This window comes from Onychomys torridus, chromosome 11 (genome assembly GCF_903995425.1).
Source record: "Onychomys torridus chromosome 11, mOncTor1.1, whole genome shotgun sequence".
NCBI classification, from domain to species: domain Eukaryota; kingdom Metazoa; phylum Chordata; class Mammalia; order Rodentia; family Cricetidae; genus Onychomys; species Onychomys torridus.
The window spans coordinates 35,760,186-35,786,101 of NC_050453.1; the positions used below are offsets into that span (position 1 = coordinate 35,760,186).

General features: G+C 38.3%; 1 protein-coding gene across 1 annotated transcript in view; it reads left to right on the top strand.

Annotated features, from left to right (window-relative positions):
- The window catches only part of Pappa2 (pappalysin 2), a 237,787-nt gene that overhangs the window by 120,799 nt on the left and 91,072 nt on the right, over positions 1-25,916 (top strand). Inside the window, exons 12-13 of the mRNA XM_036202723.1 lie at positions 13,868-14,003; positions 14,191-14,398. Coding sequence (XP_036058616.1) covers positions 13,868-14,003; positions 14,191-14,398 — 344 coding nt within the window. The remainder of the gene's footprint in view (positions 1-13,867; positions 14,004-14,190; positions 14,399-25,916) is intronic.

Here is a 25,916-nt window from a genome sequence, read left to right on the forward strand (position 1 = left end):
GGGAAGGTGTGGTAGAACAGTTCACACAGAGACAGAAAGCAGAGGGATAATGTCTATGATACCAGCTTCCTCCTGTTCTGTCTTTTATATCCTCAGTGACCTAGCACATGGGTTGTTGATGGCATCCAAATTCAGGGCAATTCTATTTTTTTCCAGTCAGTCGTTGGTGGAAAGATCCTCACAGCTATATGCAGTGGTATGCTTTAATCTAAATTTCTCAACCCAAGCAAATTGACAATCAAAGTTAAGTCTTACACATCATGACAAAATGCATGAACAAAAGTGTATGATTGTGTGTGTCTACATGTTTATATGTATGCTCATATATGTAAGTGCACATGCACACATGTGCTTATTTATGTGGAGACCATATGTTGGTGTCAGCATGTCCTCCTCAGTCACTCTTCACATTATTATTATTTTTTTTATAGAGTGTCACTAACTAAACCTGACCTCACCAGTTCTGCAAGGCTTCTTGCTGTCCAATGAGCTCCAGGGATTCTCCTGTCTCTATTTCCCCAGTTTTTGAATTACAGATGTGCACTGCCACACCCAGATTTTCAAATAGGTCCTGGGGATCTGAACTCAAGGCTTCATGCTTGTACAGCAAACGCTTTCATGACTGAGCCACATCTCCCATCCTAGCATCTGCTTTTAAGTCTCCTTAATAAACACTGCTCCATATGAGCAATGCATTTGTATTTTGAAAGAACCCAAAGATGAAGAAATTACCATTTTCAGCCTGTAGTTACATATATGGCAGTGGTAATGTTTACACTGATGTTGTGGAAACAGAGTATCATAAAACATGTGCTACAAATTCAATAAAATACAGCATGGATTTGAAATGTCTTGATTCAACACAGGACATTTAGCTTAGTTTTTTTAATTATTATTATCATAAACATTAGTTTGTGAGATAAAGCTGAATTTTCCTATTTTTCTCACCTTCCATATCTCTCCACACACATGCACACACAGCTTTACTCTTTTTAGTTGTCACAGAATGCTTTCTGTGTAGGAACATGCCAGGATTTTCATGTATCTATAATTTCCAGGAAGAAGGTTATACTTTTCCTCCTCTGTCTCCCTGGTAAATACATAATTCCCTCCGAAGATTTAACTCAAGGATTGTTTTGGTTACAAACCTGAAGCTTTCATGACTTTTTCTCCCAAGCCCTAGATGCCACAATCACACTTGCTCCTCAGTACATCTGTCTTCCATAGTGTCTGCACACTTCACTGTTCTATTTCTATTTCATTATTTATCCTACAAACTGTATAGAGCTTGTGGGCAGAGGCGATGGGTACTCCTGGACATATGTCACAGACTGAGACCAAAGCCTCCTGTGCTATTCAAAAATGTTTGGTGATTGCCAAGTAATGATGGGGTGTTAGAGCTTGCCACATGGGAGCATTTGATAGACTGAGGACACAGGACAAAAGTGCACAAGGAGGATTGTGACTTGTGACAAAGAAGAGGTGGCAGAGTCTGGAGATGGAGGCAAGCATTTTATCTTGCAAAGACTGCAAAGACTGCCTGGCTGTAGTCTAAGTGAAAATCACAGCAAAGGAGATTTCCAATGGTGGAAAAAAAAATCCATAGCTGTTCTTTGATGTGGCATATAGATTCTCTAGAAAGCAAATTCCAAGATGTAATTCAGTATTCAGGAGATTTATTAAAGAGTGGCTTAGCAATCAGCTTCTGTGGGACAGCAGGGGAGGGAGTATGAGTGGGTAAAAAGAGAAGCTGGACGATATCAGTGATAGCTTCACAGGAAGCCTCCTGTGTTTTCACAAAAGACAAAGCAACGGGGAGTGGAAGACGCTGCTAAAAATCCTTACACTATCCTTGGGATAGTGAGGTTATTTGAATGAAGATTGGAGCAAGTTAGAGATACACATGATAAGCTGGAGATCAATCATGAAAGTACACATGTATACAAGTAGCTGAAGGTAAAATGTCAAGAGAACAAATGAAATAAAAATTACTTAATTCTCCAACAAAAAGACAGTGGAAGAGACACCAGGATCCACAAGATTTATCCAAAACAAAAGCCAAGATGATGGGCTTAAATCCAGCTAAATCATTTGTTTTATTAAGTAGAAATTGTTTCAGAGAGCCACAGAAATACAGATCATAATTTTTAGATCGTATACTGTTGACAAAGCATACACGTTAAATGTAGAAAAACAAGGAGATTGAAAATAAAAGGGTGAAAAATTATATACTATGGAAATTATGAGCACAAAATAATTATGTATTGTGGTAATATCTGGTAGAATAGACTTCAGTAACCAGAAAAATAATAAATGGTCAATTTATGAGAACAACTGGCAACCTTGTGAGAAAATTAAGTACTTAAAATTTTATCCTCAAAAACAAATGAATTGAGAATTTGACAGATCTAATGGAGAAACTGCAAAATTCTAATTCAAAACTACAGATGAAGTTTTCATCACTCACCTCCTTAATAATTTATACAATAAGTAGATTAAAACAAATCAGGACAAAAATGTAAGATTTCAAAAGGATTATTAAATATCTTAATCTAATTGATATTTGTAGACACATTACTTTCAATAACTGAAAACAGTATATTGTGTTCACCAAACTAGAGCACCATAAAACAAGTCTCAAGGCATTTATGATTAAAATCATATGGAGAACATTTTTTCACCTCAATAATAAATACTAAGCTGAAAGGGAATAACAAATTACCTTTAAATCTATAGTTGTTTTTTTGCAATGAAATAGTATTACTAAATAATCTGTAGTCAGCCCGACATGTCTCTAACACCCGTAACCCCAGCAGTCAGGAGACAGACACAGGAGGGTTGCTATAAATTGCTGATCAGTTTGGGCAACTTGGTGTCAGGTCAGCTTAAGTTAAAGGAGATTCTGTGTCAACAAACAAAACCAAAACCAAAACCAAAACCATAAAAAAAACCCCTCAAAATCTAATCTGTGGGTCAAAGAATGCTTTATGATGGAGATGAATAAACATTTGACTGAAAGGGTACTGAGAGCTATGTGGGGGTTCGTGTTTGAAGCTTAGGCATGCTTTCAGGGGAATTTACATCTTGAAAAATCTATATGCTATTACCAAAAGATATAAAGTCAGTAACCAGAGTTTTTCCCTTTTGTCATTAGAGAAATGACAAGTTAAACCAAAATAAATATAAAGAGTAAAAATAAGTGGACTAGAAAATGACCCAGTATTTCTACTACATCATTATTAGTTGTTCTTCTCTAGACATGAATTCAGCGAAGTTAGAATTTTCCTTTATACTTCATGAGATACGAAAGAAGCTAAATGGAAAACATGGAAGAAGTAAGTTCTATTTTCTCACAAATTGAATCAACACCTGAGAATAACCTAAACATCATTTCCTGTGGTATCAGTTCATACGGGATTAATAAAAAATGAGTGTTTTCCTCAATTTAAACAGCTACCAATTAAAGGTCTGATTGAAGAAAATATCTAATTCTGTTATCAAGTGGCAGTGACAGAATAATTAGTATAAATATGAAAAGAGACAGGACAAGACCATGTGAGGAAGTGCCACCAAATGATCCAGTGAGGGCTTGACCAAACGAGTGTGGACTTGGCCTGCAGGGAGGGAGACTCTCAGGTGAATCTTAGTCTATATCTTGAAAGTTCATGTAATCCCCATTTAAAAACAAAACAAAACAAACAAACAAAAAACCAAGATCTTCAGTAAAGAATTACAATGCTGAATTTCATGATTTTTTTTTTCCCAAATAGCAAAGCATGTCAGTTGTAGTGATTTTAAAAATGAAGAGAGCAGATAGGTGAATGGACCAGGAGGTTCAGAAATATGCCAAAGGATGTTAGCAAACATGTAAACACATGCTTTCCAGTGGGTGCTGAGCAGATGGTGTGAATGAGACCTGTTGTCACATACCCTTGCTGGGGCCTGGACTTATCAGTCACCCAACATCAGTCAGCGGAAAAAATGATTTCCTATTTTTGTCATGTTTTTCATTTTTTTCTTACCATCCCTTTATGCAATAATGGCCGATCATTTAGTACTCCTTTTCTCTTTAATTCACAGAATAGGGGCATTCATTCATTTTTCTCCCTGTGTTTAGAATGATGTTTTTCATTTTCTTATGTTAGAGTTTTAGTTTTGCCTTTCACACTTTTGCCTTTTATCATACTTGTTTTTTTTTGCATGTAGTATATTATTCATATTACTTTTATAGAAATGTGACAAGTTAATTAATTTCTCTAATAGTATCCATTGAAGCATTTATTCTTGTCTTGTTTTATAACATGACACCAATTGTATACCAACTCCTAGGTAATGCATGCATGAGTCAGTGAAGTGATCTTAGATGTTGGTTTTACATGACATTTTTAGTGTACTATTGCCTTTTATTGGCAGATTTTACTTTTGACTTTTGTATTTAGATTTGTATATGGAATTCATTTATATATTTCCTTTTGGATATATACATCCCCACATCTGACAGAGGGCTGATATCCAGAATATATAAAGAACTCAAGAAATTAGACATCAAAATGCCCAACAGTCCAATTAAGAAATAGGATATAGAACTGAATAGAGAATTCTCCACAGAGGAAGTTCAAATGGATGAAAGACATTTAAGGAATTGCTCAACATCCCTAATTATCCGGGAAATGCAAATCAAAATGACTCTGAGATACCACCTTACACCTGAGTGGCTAAGATCAAAAACACAGAAGACAGCTTATGCTGGAGAGGATGTGGAGCAAGGGGAACTCTCCTCCACTGCTTGTAGGAATGCAAGCTTATACAGACACTTTGGAAATCAATAGGACGCTTCCTTAGAAAATTGGGAATCCATCTCCCCCAAGACCCAGCTGTAGCACTCTTGGGTATATACCCAAGGAATGCTCAATCATACCACAAGGGCATTTGCTCAGCTATGTTCATATCAGCATTGTTTGGATATACAGTTTTTTTTAACTCCTCATGAAAGTGGTAATATGATTTTACTCATTTTTTTTGTGTTTGGAAACCTCTCATGTAAAACTAGGATTATCTCTTCCCTCAAAATTCAACAGAGCACACCTAAAAACAAAAACAAAAACAAAGAAAAACCTCAATTCAGGGCTTATTTGAGGGAAGACTTTTAATTGCGATTTGAATTTTTTTTTTAGTTTTAAAAATACATCCATGTCTCTATTTCTTTTCTAGCTTTGGACTATTGGGTGTTTGTGTGAAATTATCAATTTATTCTACATATTTAAATGTAGTGCTGATTCCTGTTTGCAATGTGCTCTCATTGCTTTTCCATTTCTAGCCATACTTACTGTATCTTTAGCGATACATGTTTTTGAATGTTGCCTTCATTACCTGTGAGATTTGTCCACCCTCCTGGTGTCTTCAGAAGCAGTTCTTGGTTTCCTTCAACTCTCTCTTTATGCTTCTTTCTTCCACTTCATTGGCTTCTTCCTTTCTTGCTATCACATTTTATTTATATTTATTTATTTATTTTTTTGCCTTGGTTCTCTGGATTTACACCGACATTCTTTCTTTTGCCTCCCAGTGCCTAGCTTGGTTAATTTATTTTTGGCAGTGGGTAACTTTTCTTTCTATTTATAATTACTACTTTAATTGTGTCTCATAAATCTTGATGTATAGACCTCTTGTTACCATTTGATTCTGAGGATTTTGTAATCCTTTATGATTTGTTTTTATAACTTTAGATTTTTTTTATATAATTGTGTTTGTTTACACCATTGATTTTTCAGAACATAACAACTTTTTATTGTGCCAGCTGGGATATTAATAGAGGGTGTTTTTTTCTCCTCCCTTTGGCCCTATATTTTATTAGTAAATGGCAAGTTTTTATTCATTTAAGAATTAAGTGCCAGTCCATAATAAGCATTTGTCAAAAGATGTCAATTATTCTTAGTTTTCTCTCTTAGGTTCACAAATATCTACAAAATTCTTTCATCCTTTTTACTTTGGTTTTGTGTTCCTGATTACTTGTTCTTTTTCTCTTGATTTTTTTGCTCTGCTTATAGTACATTCTTTAATTTCAAATTGATAAATTCTTTTTTTTTTTGAGCTGAGGATCGAACCCAGGGCCTTGTGCTTGCTAGGCAAGCGCTCTACTACTGAGCTAAATCCCCAACTCATCAAATGATAAATTCTTATTTTTAAGTTACTAACAAATACAATATGCCTATATTTGCAGAGTACACTGAAATCTTTTGATGTATTGTGAAACAGTCACCACAGACAAGCCTGGTCAAGGGCATCTATGTTTCTAATACGTGGCTGCAGGGGGGAAAATGAAGTCTCTAGTTGAATTTAGGTTTTAGATACACAGCAACCAATACTTAAAATCAATATTTTCACATATTGTTTGGGTACACTAAAACAAAAAGTTATTATGCGTCAGATATTTCAAGTTAAGCAGACATCCTATATCTGTGTTGAGTTCACTAAGCCTGACAGCTCTTCAACATTTTTTAAAGCCAGTCAGATGTTAATCAGGTATTTGGAAATTATTTCAACTATCCTAGAAGCTGTCCACATCTCATTGCTTGACCAAAAGTAAAAAGTACATGTATGTAAGGTACTGGGACTGATCACTACTTTGAGTATTTGGTCAGAGTAAAGCTCACGAGATCCTATGTGAGATGGTGAGACTATTTACTAGTGATCTGACTTTTTAGTCTAAACTAGAAATAGAACAATAAATTGGTAGGTGCTTTAGAAATTGGAAGAAGACACGTACTACAAAGAATGATATTGTAACTTCTGTTATTACTTAATCTAGCAAGTAACTTTTGTAAACATGTCATTTCTCTGGGCATCAGGTTTCTTTTGAAATTTCTTTCAAATGAGGTGTTTACATGATTGCTTCCAACTTTGCATTTATATGTAAACTTGACAATGAATTGTTTTTTAAATGAAATAAGAAAATAGGATGAATGATAGTACAATCATGGACTACTAATGGCCAAAGTGAGGACAGAGCCATTAGTGGGTATCTCCAAAACCTCAACCTAAGAAGTATGTCTGCTCCAAGAAGCCTTGTAGGAAATGTGGAACCTCAGTTCTACTAAGAATTTGCATTTTAGCAAGGTCCTTGACAGTTTGCATGCACATTGAAAATCACTGCTACAGAGGATTGTTATCTCACCATTGAGTGAAATAGTAGATGTTAAAAATGATTCAAATCTACCTCCAATTTATCAAGTGGAAACTCGCTAACAACATTTTATGCTTAACAGAACAGACAATTTTCTGAAGTGCATTGGGATTATTTCTCTATGCATAATGGAGACTTATAAAAAGTAATTATCTTCAGAAGAAAATTTTCAGTTGCTAGGAACGTTACCATGTGGATTCTTGCATGCCTTAGGAATCCTGAAGGAGCAAAGATGTGCAAAGTGTGTATATGATTTTCATTTCCTTCAAAAGCTAACATAGGGCACTAAACGGGAACTTCCCATTCCAGTTTATTCCTTGAGGGCAAACCTTTTTTTCCCCTTTCCTATTTGATTGTTACTAATCTAGAATGCAACTGATTTTATATGGAAACATTTGCTTGTTCCAAGCAGAGTAACTTCACACACTCTAAGCTCCATAAACATCTGGGGCATCCATTATTTCTAATGAAGAGTGGACACTTGCCACCTGGGCCATGTTCCTATTCCCTCTCTTATTTTGGTTTCTAAGAGGACATCTCTATCTGGATTCAATAAGGACTGTTTCTATCTGTATTCCATAACATCTTTCCTTGTTTTCAGGCTTTATCTTTGGAATGTTCCCTGGGATTCAGGATCTGAACTGAAAATCTATATGCAGAAAGTTTACTGAGAGCTATTGTTGGTGTCAATGAGTAGGGGAGTAAAAGAACTAAGATTAGTGAATGGGAGTGGTGGGAAAATTGTGTCAGAATCATGGGAAAGCTTGTAAAGGCTCTTAAGAGTAATCTCACTGTATTACTCAGTATTACCAAATGTTACTTGACATGAACTTCCTGCCCCCCGCCCCATACACATACACTCTAAGATCGTGGCATGGCCCTGTATGAGGAGGTCCCCAAAAGGGCAATTTCTAGAGAGACATTACTTTGTACTGAGTGCCACAGTCATAGAAGGGGTGACGTGGGAGACACACCACAGCAGCAATGACTACAGATGTGGTTCTGTACCTTCCTGTTCCTCTTTTGAAGTCTCATAAACTCATCTAGCAGAGCCTTTGCAGACTCAGCCTTGTCTAGAATGAATTTGAGAAAATGATCTAGATGGCATTGCTCTGGTCATCTGAGTAGATCCTCACTTCTTCCACTGACTTGCCAAAGCTTACATTTTTGAAAGTTTAACCATGAGTTGTGGGAGCCATGAGAGTACACATAATGATAAGTTGCTCTGACTCTTATATAAATGGCATTGTATAAATTCTCAGTGGTTATAGTCTGCATGGTACCATAGAGGAATAAATAAGCAGGACATCATCTAGATTCTGATTAATACCAAGAGGAACGGGAGCCTAGACATGAGAAGGGAGTCTAACAGGCTCAAAGGTCCTATCATTTTGTGTCAAATTCTAAATCTGGATTCAATCTGGAAAACTCACTGTCTAGAGTTTAGTCGCCAAATAAGCCCCATTTTTCTATTAGATATAAACTTCAGGGAAGATCCTTTGCAACTTGGAGTTAATTTTTGCCTCATCAAAGCTTCTGGTTAAAAAATTATTGATTTTTCACCTACCAAAGCATACATGGTTCAGCCAATAGTAAAAGTAATTGTATTCTAAGTTTGGGTGGGCCTTGTTAATCTACAAGTGGTTTTTAAAGATGCCTAAAACTGTATGAAGCTTTTTATGTTCACTTGACTTCACAGATGGAGAGGGAATCCCAAAGATCAATACATTTGGGGGAGAATCTATAATTTCCCACTTATCTAAAATTAGAAACATGTGAGCCTCTAAAGTAATATTGAATGGAAAACTTGGAAAGCCACCATCTTACTGTGTACTGTTTACCTGGGGCAAAGCCTTGTTTCCAGTTCCACAAGCAAACCTTTATGTGCTGAGGATGCCATGTTAAAAATCTCCGGTAGTAATAAAAGCCTACTGAGTTTGGTGAGGACTCTAGGAAAACATGTCCTCATGCTCTACAAACAGCAGACAGTGCCTGCCTGCTTTCTTCTCACCCAAGGCATCTATTTTCCCTCTGGAGAAGTGCCTTAGATGAGTGAGGATGAAATGGTGTGGGGAAAAGTCAGGAATTACCCAGAAGCATTTTAAATGTGATTCTTTTTAAGTCTGTAGTATAGTGTCAGGGTCTGTTGTCCAGTCACCACAACACAGGGTGACCTGTATGTTGAAACGTTTGACTCGAGTATATATTGCATCCATGTTAGGCAGGCAGTCTAGAGATGGGTTCTACAATTCTCATTAGAGATGGTATCTCTCAATCTTAACTCTTCTTCAATGGACAGCAATTGGGGTTAAATTTGGGAGTTCATATATAGTCATTGAATAAAAAGCAGCTATGTTGTCTCTCTATCTCCCTCTGTTTCTGTCTGTCTCTCCCTCTCATGAGCATCTACCTATCTCTATCTGTTATAACCCTGTCTCAGTATTTTCTCTGTCTTGCTCTACCATCTCCCTCTTCACTATTCATCATCCATCTATTGAATTCATGTATCATCTATCTTCTATCTTATCCATCATTGTCATTTCTGTCTATGTATCTGCTTTGTTTTCTCTTTGTTTCAAAGTTCTTTCTGAAAAATTCTTTTGATATTCCTCTACCTTGAAAGTGTTCTTTAGACTTCAAAATTGTTCACATTTCTGAAAGATGCCATCTTCTTTCTGGGATTTAGCTGTAGCTCTTCATACTTACAAGAGCCAAGTTCAACTAGTTTTATGGTGTTTGTGCATGACTTGGGATCTATACAGAATCTATCAGGAACTCAAATATTGACAGTGTCTATGGAACCTAAAAATAGAGAATCAATTCACATTTCCAAGAGTCAATTTATAAAAGCACATGGAATATTTTTGGACTGTACATTTTAGAAGAGGATAATTTTCTGTATATACTAAAATATAATATATATTTAACTTTAAATTTTTTATTCTTTCTGTTTTTGTCCTGTTTTGTTTTGTCTGTTTTGTTCTGTTGTACAAAACTGGATAAGGTGTATTTCTTTGGGGGAAATAAGAATGGTTGAACATGGAGTCCTTAATGTTCATAGGTATTATCTTGTCTGCTTCTGTTTGATTTCACTTAATCTACCTAATATCCATGTGATATAAGTAATATCTCTATTACTAGCTATGGGAATGAGGAACCCCAGCTTCAGACCGAAGTAGATTGCTTATGTTTGTATAGCTAGCAAAGACATGTCCAAGAGGCAAATGCAGGGCATCTGCCAGGTTCTCTGTCTCTCTGTCTTTCTCTCTCTGTCTCTGTCTCTCTGTCTCTCTTTCTCCAAACAGTGAATCTTGATTTCTCCTTATGTGAACTCGGGTTGATAATGCACATATGTGGAGATTCAGGCTGATCTCTGCTACTGAGATGCAAATAGTTGTGAGATAAAACATATACTTTTTATGCTTCTAGTTGCTGCTGTGAGATATACTCAAGATTGAGAATTAAACTCACCATTCTTCCCTGCATCTCTGTGAAGGAAAATGCCTCAAACACAGCCACCCATAAACTGATCAAATCTCGTCTTTCTGCCTCTGTAACCCAACAGTTCTCTACCTTGTATGCCCCTTATAAGTCTCACCTGTGGTTTTCCTGCTTCCGCTGTGGCCTGGAAGTCCTGCTATAACCTCTCCCTACAGAGCATGACACAGAGGTAGTGCCATTAGAACAGGCTTGAAGCTTCCTGGTGATTTGGTATTCCAACTGCCACAGAACAGAAGTCTATGTTGTTAAGAGACACAAACTACATAAGAAGGTTTGGGTATAGACCCTCAGGACAGAAAAGCCCACGCCCACCATAAATCCTACCTCTGCTCCCTAGTTTGGGATGGCTGGAAGACTGAGGTGCCCTGTGTTTTGCAGAAGCCACCTCACTCCTCAGTTCTGAGGGCTTCTTGTTTCTGGCTCAGGAAATGAGCTGTCTTCCAGTCTCAGGTCTCTGTTGTGGCACATGGAAAGGAAGAGGCTATGGGGAGGTCCCAGGAGGCTTTGATGTCATTTCGCTACTGGGGTCAAGTGCTTTGAGCTAGACTCTTGTTTTCCTTCAGATGGTTTTATGTCTAGCCCTTGGCCATCCAGGGATAGAAGACTTCATTTTCATTTTAGAAGCTGTAACCTATGCGACTGGGTGTTTTTGAAGTTATAAAGGAATATTTATTACTTCAAAGAAGGGAAATGAAAAGAGAGTAGGGGAGACACTGTGGAAAGAGAGTGAACCTGGAATTTCCCACAAAGGTGGAAAGGACGAAGGGAAATCTGTGCTGCCTTGACCACTGAGAATCGTAAACTCGCTCTAATTAAGGCAGCAGTGCTAGTGAACACTATAAGCAAGCTGCCAGGAACTGGGAAACCCGAGTCTGTCCACAAAAAAGAATTCTTGTTAAAATGGAAAACATGTTTTTAGTCTTCTCACTACAGAGGAGGGCCCTGGAATTAGATGTTCTATGTTCTTTGCTGGAACTACATCGTGTTTAGAACCCAAGAAAAAGCCACAATGGTCATCCCTGAAGACATACATACAAGTAACATTACAAAGACTGAGTAGGTGGTACACACACACACCCACACACCCACACCCACACCCACACCCACACCCACACACACACACACCACACACACAGAGAGAGAGAGAGAGAGAGAGAGAGAGAGAGAGAGAGAGAGAGAGAGACAAAACAATGACTAGGATGCTATTATAGAATCTGACATATATACATATGTATATATGAAAAAAGAGGTCATGAATTAATAGCTAGCAGGAGTATATGAGAGTATTTGGAGGGAGAAAAGAAAAGGGAGAATTCATGTATAGTATTGATAGTATAATCTCAAAAATTGAAATTAATATTTTTTTAAATGCGCAGCAAACTCTGTTAGGTCTAGATACTAAGAATGTAACATCCATGTCACAGCAGAGAAATTTAAGGGTCATTTTCAGTGGAAATTAGAAGTGATGTTCAGGTATATGAAATAAAACAATAGTACAATTACTATATTCAATAAGTCCAGTGTGGAAAGCAAGCATACAATCTGAATTTTTAGCAGTAGCTAGTGGATGGCGATAGTCCATCCCTGACCCTTCAATATGCTTTATTTCCTCTTAAAAGATTCCAAGGGACAAAGTTTTCATAGTTTACTCTGAAAGGCTATTGTAGAGTCTGCCTGCCTGTCACCTCAGAATATGACATATATACTACTGAATTTTTCTTGCTTCAGAGTTGGCTTGTTTCAAGCAAGGGGCAGATACCTAAGCCTGAGACACAAAGGAAGCTGCACAAGAAGCTTGTCATATTTTAACCTCAAAGACAACAGATTGTGTGATAGTGGCTGTCTTAGTCCACTGTCCTAGTTGTCCTTTGCTGTGAAGAGACACCATGACCAAGGCAACTCTTACCAAAGAAAGCCTGTGCCTGGCTTGAGCTTTTTAAAATCTCAAAGCCCACCCCTAGTGTCACATTTCCTCTAACAGTACCATACCTCCTAATCTTTCTAATCTTTACAAGAAGTTCTACTCTCTGGTCAATAATAATTCAAATATGTGAGCCAATGGCGCCATTATCGTTCAAACCACCGCAGGCTCTCTCGTAATATCACAGGTGACCTGGTGATGAGGAGTTCTGAGGAAGGAGGTGGGAGGCAGGGAGCCTGGAGAATAACTACAGATACCTAGTTTTATCCTGGGGCACATCAGAAGAAATTAGCTTGTTTATTGATGCCTACTTCTTTCACGTTAGCGTAGAAGGGGTATTGACTAGTATATAGAGGATTATTATCTCTACCAATGCTTTCTTGAGAAATTTAAAAAGAGAGCTCCAAGCAGGACATGGTGTTTTATGTTTATAACTCTAGTATTTGAAGCGTGGAAGCAGGACAATTAGGAGTTCATTATCATCCTTGGGTAAATAGTGAATTTCAGTGTGGCCTGATCTACATGAGAACCTTTCTCAAAGTTTGTGGGTCTCCTGGCAATGCAACCAGGACTTACCCCGGGTACACAAACTGGCTTTTTAGACCTCATTCCCTATGGTGCAATGCCTTACTCAACTTTGATGCAGGAGGGAGGGTCTAGGTCTAGCCCCAACATGGTATGACTACCCAATGAAGGCCTTACTCTCTATGAGGAGGGGATGAGGGTAGGTGGGGGAAGTGGGAGAAAAGGAGGGAGGGGTAATGGGTTGGTATGTAAAAGGAAAGAAAAAAAATATTTAAAAAAAGAACTGAAAAAAAGCATTAAGTTGTTTAAAAAATGATCATATTTTGAATTTTTACTGAAAGGAGCACATTCAGCATGTTACAGAAAGCATCATAATATAAAATAAAAACTGTTTCAGGCACACACAAGATGAATAGAAATATTTTTACATGTTAAATGTTAGAAACAAGGAATAAAAACACTCCTCAAAAACAAACAAGCAAAAACAAGTTGTAGTGAATAAAACAGTGGTACTACACAGTTTGGAGAAAGGATGCTCAGCAGCTGCCCATGGTCTTCCGTGTCCACCACCTCATCATGCTGTCACCTTGGATGCTGCTGTGCTTACTGCATGTTTTCCACTGCAGAGGAGAACAAAGTTCTTACTTTGAAAGAAGAACAGCTGGGGAATGATAGAAGACGGACACATGCCTCAATTGCCTGTGAAAATAATTGCTCCTACTGTGTGTGCTTGTACCCAGGTGTGTTTTGATAGACCAGGAGTGGCAGTGGCGCTTTTTCTTTTCTTGGCATCTGATGGCATGGTCCCTGGGGAGCATCAGCAGCCAACAGTGACCCTCTACCTGGTGGATACCAGTGGAAACAACCACTCTCTTGGTGAGTTGAGAATCACTTCTTCAGAGCCACTAGGAGTTATCTCAACAGACTGAGGAGTAAGTTGGATGTTGACCTCTGAAAATGTTTGTGGTCTTGCATGTTACGTTGCTATAGAGAAGATAAACAGGTGCTACGTGGTTCTAACTTAATGGCTCAGAATAGTGTTCATGACCATATTTCTCCTCAGGAACCTATGAATTGTCATGTCATCATAATCCACTGGTTATCAATGTGAGCCATCATGCAAATGTCTACCCCCACCACACTTCTTCCATGCTGCTGAATTTTTCATCCCCATTGGTGGGCATCTCAGCGGTGGCTCTAAGGACATCATCCCACACCAGTTCTTCAGCCCCCGGGAACTGCATTTCGGAGAAAAATCACCAGGGACACAGGTACAGAGCTAATTTCCCCCTTTCTCCCACCTCCACTGTGACTATAACGTACTGCTACTATTTAGGCTCATAATGCTATACAGTGGTTGCTTAATCATTAACTGAAAAGACATATTTAAGAACTTCCCTAAAGTCTGTTGCACGAATCCTAAATGGTCTTATAATAAAAACCTGGAGCCAGATATTGTGGTAAATGCTGAAAGATCAGTGGAAACAAGCCACAGCCACTTCTCACATCTACTGAATCCTCAGGCTGAAAGGAAGGCGAGATCCTGTCTCTAAGAATCCTCAGACTGAATGCTCCTGAGTCCTCACTGAAAGGGCTTCTAGTTCCTATCTCCTCACACCTTATATGTCTTTCTCTGCCCAGCCATTTCACTTCCTATCTCAACCTTCCTAGTGCTGGGATTGATGGTGTGTGTTCTTCCCAAATACTGGAGTTAAACGTGTGTGCCACCACTGCCTAGATCTGTTTCTCTCCAAGACTGGACCAATCTCATGTAGCCCAATGTAGTCTTGAACTCAGATGGATCTCCGTCTCCTGAGTGCTATGATTAAAAGTGTGTGCCACCACTACCTGACCTCTATGTTTAACTCTGTGACTTGCTCTGTTCTCTGATCTTCAGGCAAATTTTATTAAAGTATAACACCATATCACCACATAAGTCCTAAGAATCAAGCAAAGACTAACATATAGAAGTCAAATTTGGGATTTTCAGATATTTGTTTCTTTCCTTAGTTGAGTATAATTTTTGGGGGGTAAATATTTAACATCTTTACAAAGTCTTAACATCTTTTTTACATATAAAGTCACTGACTTCAAATCAACATTGTGCCTTTCTATGGACATTTGTAATTTTCATCATCTAGAAAGATGAGGTTCTCTGGAATCCTCACAGAAGCTAGAAGAAGGATTATACTTCAAAGTATTCCTATTCCTACTTTTGGAGGTAGGGAACACTGAATTAAACAATCTGTGCTGCAGTTGGGATAGAATGGTTCTATCAATGGTCTAATAGATTAGTGGAACCAAAGGGTAACAGATTCATTTCCTCAGAGAGAGAAGTGGGACCACCTGATAGGTGACCAGAACCTAATCACAAAACTGGGGTTCCAAGCAATGTCCAATCATCTTATATAGAACCTGTAATGGAGGTTAGCCCCTGGGTCAGGGCACACCCAGACATCAAGTTCTTAGCACAAAGGAGATTTACTACCCACTCCTCCCCAGGATGGTGTGGGGGGTGGGGGGCGTGCAAACAGGGTAAGGAAGATGCAAAAGCCAACAGTAAGCAACAGCAGTGGGATCAAGCTGCAAGTGTTTGTTTATTTTTCCAGGAGTGGGTTTTTAAGCAGAAAATGGAGAAGTATGTGCTAAAATGAGTTGGTAAACCCTTATTGGACATGCTAGCCAAATAATGAAATTTGACTGTTGGACCTCAGTGTTTTGTCTCAGGAATGAGTCAGTGGCCAAATAAAGGAATGGACCTTGGGAGCTAGCTTTAGGAATATAATCTAAAGGCTTTTAACAAGGGAAAGAAGGGTAAAGGGCAAAAGCTGTTGGTGCCACATTTGCCATGCTTGGGCCTGTGTTTTATTATCTACTAATAGATAATACTATATGTAGTTGGACATTTCTCTCCCACCTGCCAGTTCCCAGATCAACACACTGAAGCTAATAGTAATTCCAAATGCTCAGCCAATAGCTCAGGCTTATTACTAACTATCTTTTACAACTTAAACTAACCCATTTCTATTAATCTATGTATTACCACATGGCTCATGGCTTTACCTGTCCTCCAGCATGTCTTATTCCTTCTGAGTCTCCTGGCAACTCCTCTGACTCCACCCTTCCTCTACTCAGCATTCTGCTAGTCTGGCTCATGCTCAATCCTTTCCGGCCCAGCTATTGACAAATCCACTTCTTATTAGCCAATGAAAGTAATACATATTCATAGTGTACAAAAAGATTGTTCTACAACAAATATACTGTTTTTCTACTGCTGTGTAGCAAGCCATACCAAAATGTAGTGATTCAAAATTTTGATGTGAAATGGTTTCTGTGGATGATAAGTCTAGATGTACTTCAGAGAGGTGCTTTAAGCTTAGGCTCTTTTATGAGAGTGTGATTGAGCTGTTGGTCAAGACTGCAGATACCCAAAGGTTCAAATGAAGTTGGGGAATTCACTTCAAAGTCCATTACTATGGTGACTGGTAGCCTTAGAAGATATGCCCACAGTGGATATGGACAGTGGGCAGTCTTTTGTGTTACTCAGTTTGCTGCATGTAAGACTCTTCATAAACTGTTTGAGTGTCTTAGACATGGTAGCTAATGATCCAAGAGAAAAAGAGGCCCAGAGATGATGAATACTTCAGAAATTTCCCAATAGAAAGCCACAATTTTTATAACCTAATGTTGGAGTGACAGCTCACTACTTCTAACATACCTTATTCAGTAAAAATTAGTCAAATAGTCTAGCTGGTAATCAAGGAGAGGGTTTGTATAATGACACAGATCCATGGGGACATCTAAGAGGTTATGTATTACTTACAGTGTTTGTGGCTTGTGTTAATTGAGCATTAACAAGACTCCAGGTATTGTGTAAAGTGTCAGGAAGCAGAACACAGTGAGAGACAGTCTGGATATTGGAAATTGTATCATTAGCTAGCTCATTCATGATTTCTATGTATTCTTAATGAGAAGATGCCTTCGAACCTTAACACAAAATGCATACTCTTAAAATATCATAGTCTTTCATAACCATCACATCTTTCTCATACATTTTCAAATTATTTTCTGTCTTGGCTCTTTGTCTGGCCTTATGCCAGACAGCATTTTTCTCAGGTCCTTGAATCATGTGTTCTCAAGAGTCTGTGCACATACTGTTCCTACTCTTTTGAATGCTGTCCAGTACTTGTCATCTCAAACCTCGTCATCAGGACGTTCATCCTGTGAAGCTCTGTCAAATTTCTTCATTGTTTCCATAGGTCATAATATATAACACAAGCTGGACCAAAGTGACTACCTCATTGTGTGATAATAATTTGTTTACTGGATGTTCTTTCACATTGAACTCTGGCCTCCCTGCAGTGGAAGTTCTGATGAGTATTTGTTAGCCCCTAGCAGAGGACCTGATACATAGTAGGTCTGAGAAACTTACATTACACAGCGGTTTGTTTTTAATGCTCTGCGGAACAGAATTGAACAAGAAAAGCAAGAAAGCAGAAGTTACAGCCTCTGTAAACATGAAGGACCAGACTTGCCCTCAGCATCATAGCTGTGAAAGTTCAAGAAGGAAGTTAATTAATTGTGATCACTGAGGCTAGTTCTTCATGTATTTTCATGTGGCACTGTGAGAAAAACAAGTTTTATATGCGTGCATGCAAGCCAGTGGAAATAGGATATGATTCTCCAGTTTACACTGAGTACATCTGGAATGCATAAACATTTCCAAACCACATGTGACTGACAGGAGCCATGAAAATTGGCTTTTCCTTCACAGTCAGTACAATATAGTCAATTTTTATACACAGGAAACCTAAAGAGTCTCATGTATTTTTATCATGAATATATTTTAAATGTGAATTATTATGCACTTATAAAATTGAAGGCTTTGGTGGCATTATTACATCAATCATTGTTGTGTTTGTAGATAGCCAATAACATAAAAACTTCAAATTCTAAGTATCATGTAAGGAATTTCGGGATACCTTCTTCTTACTCCTTATGATCTAAATTCTTGCATGCATAAGAGAGAGCTGAGAGATGCCTAGTAATATAAGATATGTCATCCATTTTGTATTTAACTATTAATGACCCATAACCTGTCTCTCCTATAACATATAACTTTATTGATGCATAGAATCTCAGCTGAAAGCCAAACAAAGTGTGGCTTAATGGTGACCTTTAGCATTTTTTTCTTTGTACAAAGTAATTTTTTCTGTGCATCCCACTGAAATACCAACAGTTCAGAAAAACAAGAGCAAAAACAAAATCATAAAAGCTCTTATCAAAATGAAAACTCATGTTTAGCACTGAGATTCTAATTGCAAAAAGTGCAGTGGAGTTAAATTAAGAAACATCATTGAAAAGCAAAGCATATTCTTTTTATGTTCTTAAAGAATCAAAAAGAGGGTGGATGTGGAATAGTCTACCCAGAATAGTGATGGTCTAGCATCAATGAGTCCAAGTTTTATCCCTAGCACTGTATATGCAAGGCACGGTAGCACAGGCCTGTAATCCCAGCAGTGGAAAAGTGGAGGCAGAAGAATGAATATTTGAAATGAAGACATACAGACCACTTGGTTGTTTTTTTTTTTCTAGGTGAACAGTAGTACTGTTTATTTAGAGTAGAGGTCAAGGTCATAGACAAAGCTGGAAAAAGACCCCAAAGTTTTAGGGTCAGATCATGTTAAGTCTGTCACTTCTACGAGGCACCCAAGTTAAAAAAAATCCACTATAAAGCTGTCTACATGAGTCTTGATTGAGGTAAAATCGAGTATAAATACCATGAAGAATTAAACCATCAGGAATGCTTTAGATAATGCAAAGGTTTAGAAGGCAAGGAAGGAAGGAAGGAAAGTGCAAGGGTCGGGGAGGGAGTACCAGTTGACTTGATGTCTCTTAGTCTCATTTCACCTTGTGATGCCTGTCCAGATTCTGACTCTTCCATCCTACTCTACAGATCAGGAGCCCATAAGTCTTGAAGCTTAGCTACAGCCCTCTTTGTTTGGACCATGAACTGTCAGTAAGCACTCAGACTGTTCTTGTTCTCACACTCTTCCCAGATCTCTTTACTTTAGAGAAAAGTCTCAGGTAGCCTGTCACAGGCATGGGAATCATATGGACCCAAACAGTCTTTGGACTGTGTCAATAACTGTGGGAAACAAAACCATCTTTTTGTTCATATAAAGGGATTTGGCATTGATATGCTGTCTATGTGAGTGGATTAAAATGTCGAAGATCAGGATTTTGGAGATTCAAAGGTGAGCACTAGGAGAATTTATCAATAGGCAGGAATTGCTGTTGAACATGACACTTCTACAGTGGGTCATCTGTTCTTCTAGTAACCTGGATATAGTAGAAAAATTGATTGCAACTCCTTTGATTCTGCATGACAGCATATCCACAGACTCCCCAGTGCTGAACTTCTAGAGATAAACATACCTTCCCATTTTGCAAGACATGGATTGATATGGATGATAGCATTAAAAGTCCTGACTGTTTATCTCTCTGCAGCCTTTGTACTCTCCATTCAGCTTGCCTGGGTTCTCTCTCTTTGCTTGTCCTACATGAGGTGAGAAGTTAGTACAAATCTTCCAAACAACTGCCCTTCTCTCTGTTTTCCTTGACTTTCCAGCAGTGTTTGCACTCTCTAATTGGATGTTTCATAATTAGGTGTGTGGCTTCTTAGGACCGTTTGGTCTTTGTTAAGCCCCTACCTCCTGCCAAACCTTTTGCTTCTTCTGCTTTTGGCTTTGAAATCTACTTTGTCTGGAATTAAAATTTCCGTTCCTGTTTTCATTTTGTTTGCATTTGTTTGATAAATATTTGTCTCTCTTTCATTTTCAACCTTTCTTTATCTTCACTGCCAATAAGCCCAGGGCTCATTGCTTCATTGTACTGTTTACAAAGACAGTAGTGCCATGTCAAGCATGCCAAGATTTTATTCTGAAAAATCATCTGCTGAACTGAAGTCTCTAGTCACTTAGGATGCTATAGAATTTTGCCTTCAGACCATTTATCCCCAGCATTCAAAGGCTTTGGCCAGTGGGTTAGTGCATCCATTTACTCTGATGTGTTTAAACTTCCCTACCTGGAGTTTTGACCTGAGTAAGCAGAGGGCAGTGTTGATGTGGATGATGGGCAAAGAACAGATCTCTGATGAAGAGAAAGCAGCACTCAGTTATCTAGTCTTTAGGGAAGGGCAGGTAAGAAAGAAAAGATGACTTGTTTAACTCTTTTACCTTTTCTGCTTTGTTTTATATGTTTTTGTGGCACTTGGCATTGAACCGGAGCCTAGCTCATGCTAAGCAAGTGCCCTGCCACTGAGCTATATCCTTAGCTCTCTTCACCTCTTTCAGTAGGGAGGAAAATGCAAAAGAATGAAGACATGCCTGTTTCTTTCCTTTAGTCTAGTTCTTCTTCACCTCTACCCTATAAAACAAAACAACAAAAACAAGAAGTGTATGCTTTGACTGACAATGATGTTTCTGAATTGAATTCCAGTTCATTCTTAACCAAGAAGAAATGCCCAATGATTCTAGTTTTCTTTGGTGTCATCAACCTGACTTTCATATTTTCCTGTATTGTTGATATTTCAGCAGGAAGCTGGGACAAATGCTTTATAGTATCTTGTTGCATAACTGAAAGCAATGTTGATAGAGTTGGTAGGACATGGTGACACCAATTGGGAGCAGCACAGATGGAGTCTGTCTCAGCATTCCCCACCTTTATTGTAATTTTTGTCATTATCATCCTTGAAGGTATGGTGGTTACCAAATCTGTTGATTCTCCTCTCTATATCTACTCTCATTGCTTGAACTATAAAAACCACATCTGGATTTTATTAGTATTTATCTTTTGCCAGTTAGCACCATGTTTTCAGGAAGGGGTTTCTCCTGAGTTCACTGTGCCTCTTTTCTTTTGCTGTTGTGACATGCCTTGTCACAGTTGCCTAGGATTCCTACATACAGCATCCACTTAGGTCCTTATAACACTGGTTTGGGTTGATGTTTTATCACAGTGAAGGCTTGGTATACTGTGATCCATTTCATGCTGTGAAGTATATATTAGTTACTTACCAGTAGTTGTAGAAAAACACCATGAACAAGGAAAAAAGAAATGAGGGTTTTTTGTTGGCTTATGGTTCCAGAGGGATAAAAGTCTATGATGATGAGCTGTGTGCGGTGGTGGCACACACCTTTAATCCCAGCACTCGGGAGGCAGAGGCAAGAGGATCTCTGTGAGTTTGAGAGCAGCCTGGGCTACAGAGTGAGTTCCAGAATAGGCACCAGTGCTACACAGAGAAACTCTGCCTCAAAAAACCAAAAAAAAGTCTATGATGATGGACTGGAAGCATAGCAACAAGTGACAGTCATGGCAACAAGACCAGGATGCTGGGAGCTCACATCTTGAACCATAAGCATGAAATAAAAGAATGAACTACCAGTGGTATGAGTCTTTAAACTCTCAATGCCCATTCCCAATGGCATATTTCCTTCAACAAGGCCATACCTCCTTAACCTCCCCAAGCACTGTCACCAATAGGGGACCAAGTGTTCAAATGCAGGAACCTATGTGAGACATCAGCATTCAAACCATCACACTGCATTCCTATTAACAAAGTGCTCAGCATGGCCCTGGAGCCCAGGGGGACAATGAAACCAATCCCTAAGTTGCATCTTTGTGATTCTGTCTTCTAGTGTCATGACTGGTATCATTCTGTGTCAGTTAGGGTCCATCCAGGATGTAATAATTAAAACAGGGACAGTTTAACATACTTACTAATCCCTGAGGGATAAGGAGAACTCTGGGTAAATGGAGGAATTTTATGACTGGGGGCAGGGTATCCAAGGAAGTAACAGGTTCGTGAAAGGGTCCCCATTCAAAGTTGAGATTTGCTTCTCATGGCAGAAGATAGAGCTGGAGTACAAAGGATTCAGAGAAGCTGGCTAAAATTCTGTAGGACAGATCTGGCAGACAGGAACTTCCCTAAACTACACACTAGTGTTGGGGAAGGCAGGTTTTTATTTATTTCTTTTTTTCTTTTCTTTCTTACCAAACTGTAACCTGAGGACTTACTAAGACATGTTGGAAAGATAACACCAAGATTCTTTTGAAATTCTGGAAGGCCACCCCAGGGAAATGACAGCTCTTGGTGAGAAACATCCCCTGGGATTCATGAAATGTTGTAGGAAGCTAGCTTAGGTATGCAGAGTATTACTGCAACTTGCTGTGTGGTGAGCACTCTGGGCTGTCCCACACATTGCTACCCATGGTGCACAGTGGGATTAGAGAGAGGATATCATACAGTAGGGAAGAGGTAAGTTCCTTCATCCTGCACTATGTTTTAGTGTTCTCTGCTGAAGAAAACATCACGTCATGCTTGCTAGGTAAAGAGAATATTCACAGTCCAAGCCTGGTATCACAAAGAGTGCAATGAAGCATGGGTTTGTAATTCAGTAGTGATACAATAACAACTGGCAGAAAAGGGTGCATCAAAAAACCACAAAAACAACAAACAAAAAGCAAAACAAACAACAAATGGAAAAAATGACTCTCTACTTTTTGTTCAAGAAAAAATTCTTTTTAGGTTCCTGACTTTAATATGATGACCATTTTCAAATGTAACTTCTAAGTAGAGTGAGCTAACTAGAAACATATATTTTAATCTTTTGATGTTTCAATGCAAATCCAAGGCAAGTATAAAGAATTAAAACCTCATTAGCTTATTTAGTATTAAGAGTACACATTCTGAGCCTGGAGATGGTGGTGCACACCTTTAATCCCAGGACTTGTGAGGCAGAGGCAGATGGATCTCTGAGTCTGAGACCAACCTGGTCATCTACAGAGCAAGTTCCCTAATAGTCGTGGCTACCCAGAGCAACACTGTCTTAAAAAAAAAAAAAAAAAGTACACATTCTGAGTGATACAGAAAACAGGTAATAGATACTGACAAAATCATAGTGAGCACTGAGATTTCCCTTAAACTATCACTTGTCAGGAGCAAGTATTCTAATGTAAAATTAGAATCAGGTCTTTAGTTTTTTTCAAATAAATATGCATGTGGGAACCTGAGTTATTTCTTCTACTTCTTGTCTATCCAGCGTATGAATGAGAGGTAGATAAGTAATAGATAAACAGATATTATGTTGTAATCCTTTTTATTTTAGAAACTGGAATATTGTTTTGTGTAATAGTTTAGGACTGATCTGATGAATGCATGTATATATGTATATGCATATCTATTGCCGTACTCCAATTAAAAGAATAACTGTTGCTTCAAGCAACTTTCTGAAAAACTTAATATGAATCAATCTGTAAATTGAATTTCTTTCTATGGTGAGCTTTGGTGTCTGAGTGTTCATTCTGGGAGATACGCATGTGTACACATGTATGAACTTACAACGAGATAGAATAGTTGTCTTCCAAAATATTTTAGTGGTCAAAATGTGCCAGAAATCGTTTTTCTATTGAAAATTTAAGTATATGTCATATAAAGACCTTATTTTAGATCAGCAAAGCTAAGACTAAGATCTATGTAATTCATTTCTAATAAGGAAAGATTTACTGAGAAGAATGACCAATTATTTCTACTAATTTTCAAGAAACCTGCTGCCCTCCTTCAAAGTGTATTTGAATTAGTGTGACTAGAATTCCATGGGCCTCAGAATAATCAATGAGGACCTGTACTTTGGATGAACTGACATAATGGTGTTACATTGAGGAAGTGGTGTAATGTCAATGATGGCATCACGCAAAGAAGGCCGCTAAAGAGGAGGTCTAGAGATATAAAGGTCCTTTGTGGGGAGTTAAGTGACTGTGTAATCCAGATCAGGGACATTTTGCAGGTAACATCCAGGGAATTGAGGTTCCTGGGAAAAGAGAAGTTTTGACCCAAGCCCTATAGCATTCTAGCCCAAGCAAAAAACCAAACAAACAAAAAAACAAAACAAAACAAAACAAAAACAAAAACAAAAACCTACCTTCTTAAGAGAAAATCTGAAAAAGAACACCTCATTCTCTGCTATAAAATGTGCAGAAAATCCAGGAAGAGAAAGTCTAGCTTCAGAAGCCCAGTTTATGCATCAGTTTCCCGTTGCTGTTTATGGTATTATGACCACAGTTTATGCTGGTGCATTGGTAGCCTCACAGTTTCTGTAAGTTAGATGTCGAGAGAGAGATCCCAACCATACTGACGTCATGCTGATGTAATAACAGAAGTGTCATCTTGTTAGGTGGTTAGAAGACAGCCACTAGTCCCAACAACAACATGCCTGCTGAGAGGCCTCCTCAAGAGCACGGATCTAGAAGGCAGGAACAACACCCGTAAGAGGGTTAACCTGGGCTAGGCAAATATGCTTCTAGGTCCTAGAATTGTAAGTATAGAAGTGTTGAGCACCCTGACAGAGCCATGTGTGACAGCCATGCAATTTCTGTCTGTTGGACTGTTTAGGTCAAAGGGCTGTGTGTGGTATTAGCATGCAGAAAGAAATAGAGTAAGCCTGTCAGAAGAGCTGTGCCTTGAAAAGAGAGTTCTTGCCATACAAATTCCCTAGTTGCTGGAGGGGAGGTGGATTGTCTGAGCTGCCTACTCATTGGTACGTTTCTATCAGCTCTGCTGGCTGATAATAACAGATGTATTTTATAAATGGCCTCTGTCCAGAAACTTATTTACAAGCTCATTTCTCTCTGTCTTTCAACCTGCTCCAGAACCACTTTCTCTGTGGCATGAAGGAGAGTGTTAACATATTCATCAAAGTGAAATTGAATCAGCTATATAGGCATTTCCCCACCTCCCTGGGAAACAATGAAGTTATATAAAAATTCAAACATAGAAAAGTTTTTGGTTATTTTTTAAATCATATCTTTGTTTTTATTCTTTTCATAATGATGTATGAGAGTGTTTCACATTTATGCAAAGAAATCTTTCAGAAAAGGTTAATGCAATGTGCATTGAACTATAAAACTAATTTAAAAATGATTTAAGTGTTTAAATAATTGTGCCTTTCAGAAGAGCATTGACAATATTAAAGGATATTATTTTAGATTAGTTTTAGGTTCACAACAAAGTTGAAAGGCATGTACAAATAGTTTCAGTATGTCCCTAGCCCCCACATAGGCATAATATTCCTCATTGGCCCAGCTATCATCAGAATAGTCCATTTGTCACAACTGATGAACCCATATTGCCCAGATGCTGTAGATTATATTAGAGTTTATTCTCTTCAAAAATGTAATTAATTGACTCTCTCTCTCTCTCTCTCTCTCTCTCTCTCTCTCTTTGTGTGTCCCCCCTCTCTCTGTGTGTGTGTGTGTGTGTGTGTGTGTGTGTGTGTGTGTGTGTGTGTGTGTGGGTGGGTGTGTGTGTACTATGTGATTGTATGCAGGCAGGTGCATATGTCTGTGTGAGTGCTTGGAGGCCAGAGAAGGCCCCCCCTTCTTATTCCTGTGTGTCAGTTAAAGGACATCTTATTTGCTTCGAAGTATTGACATTTATGAAGGAAGCTGCTATAAATATCTACTACATGCTTTTGTGTGGATGTAAGTCTTTAATGCTTTTGTGTATTTACCAAGGCAGGCAATTTCTGGATCATATGTCAAACACATGTTTAATTTTGTAAACATACACATTAGTTTTTAATCAACCATAAATATTGTTGGAAAGACCAGTATCACCCCTAGATTGTCTCCTTTTCCATTTTCTTTTTACTGTGAATCAGTATTTTTTTATTAATGCAAATTAGGATTGAACATAGAATATTTAAGTCAAGGAAATAATGTAGACACTATACA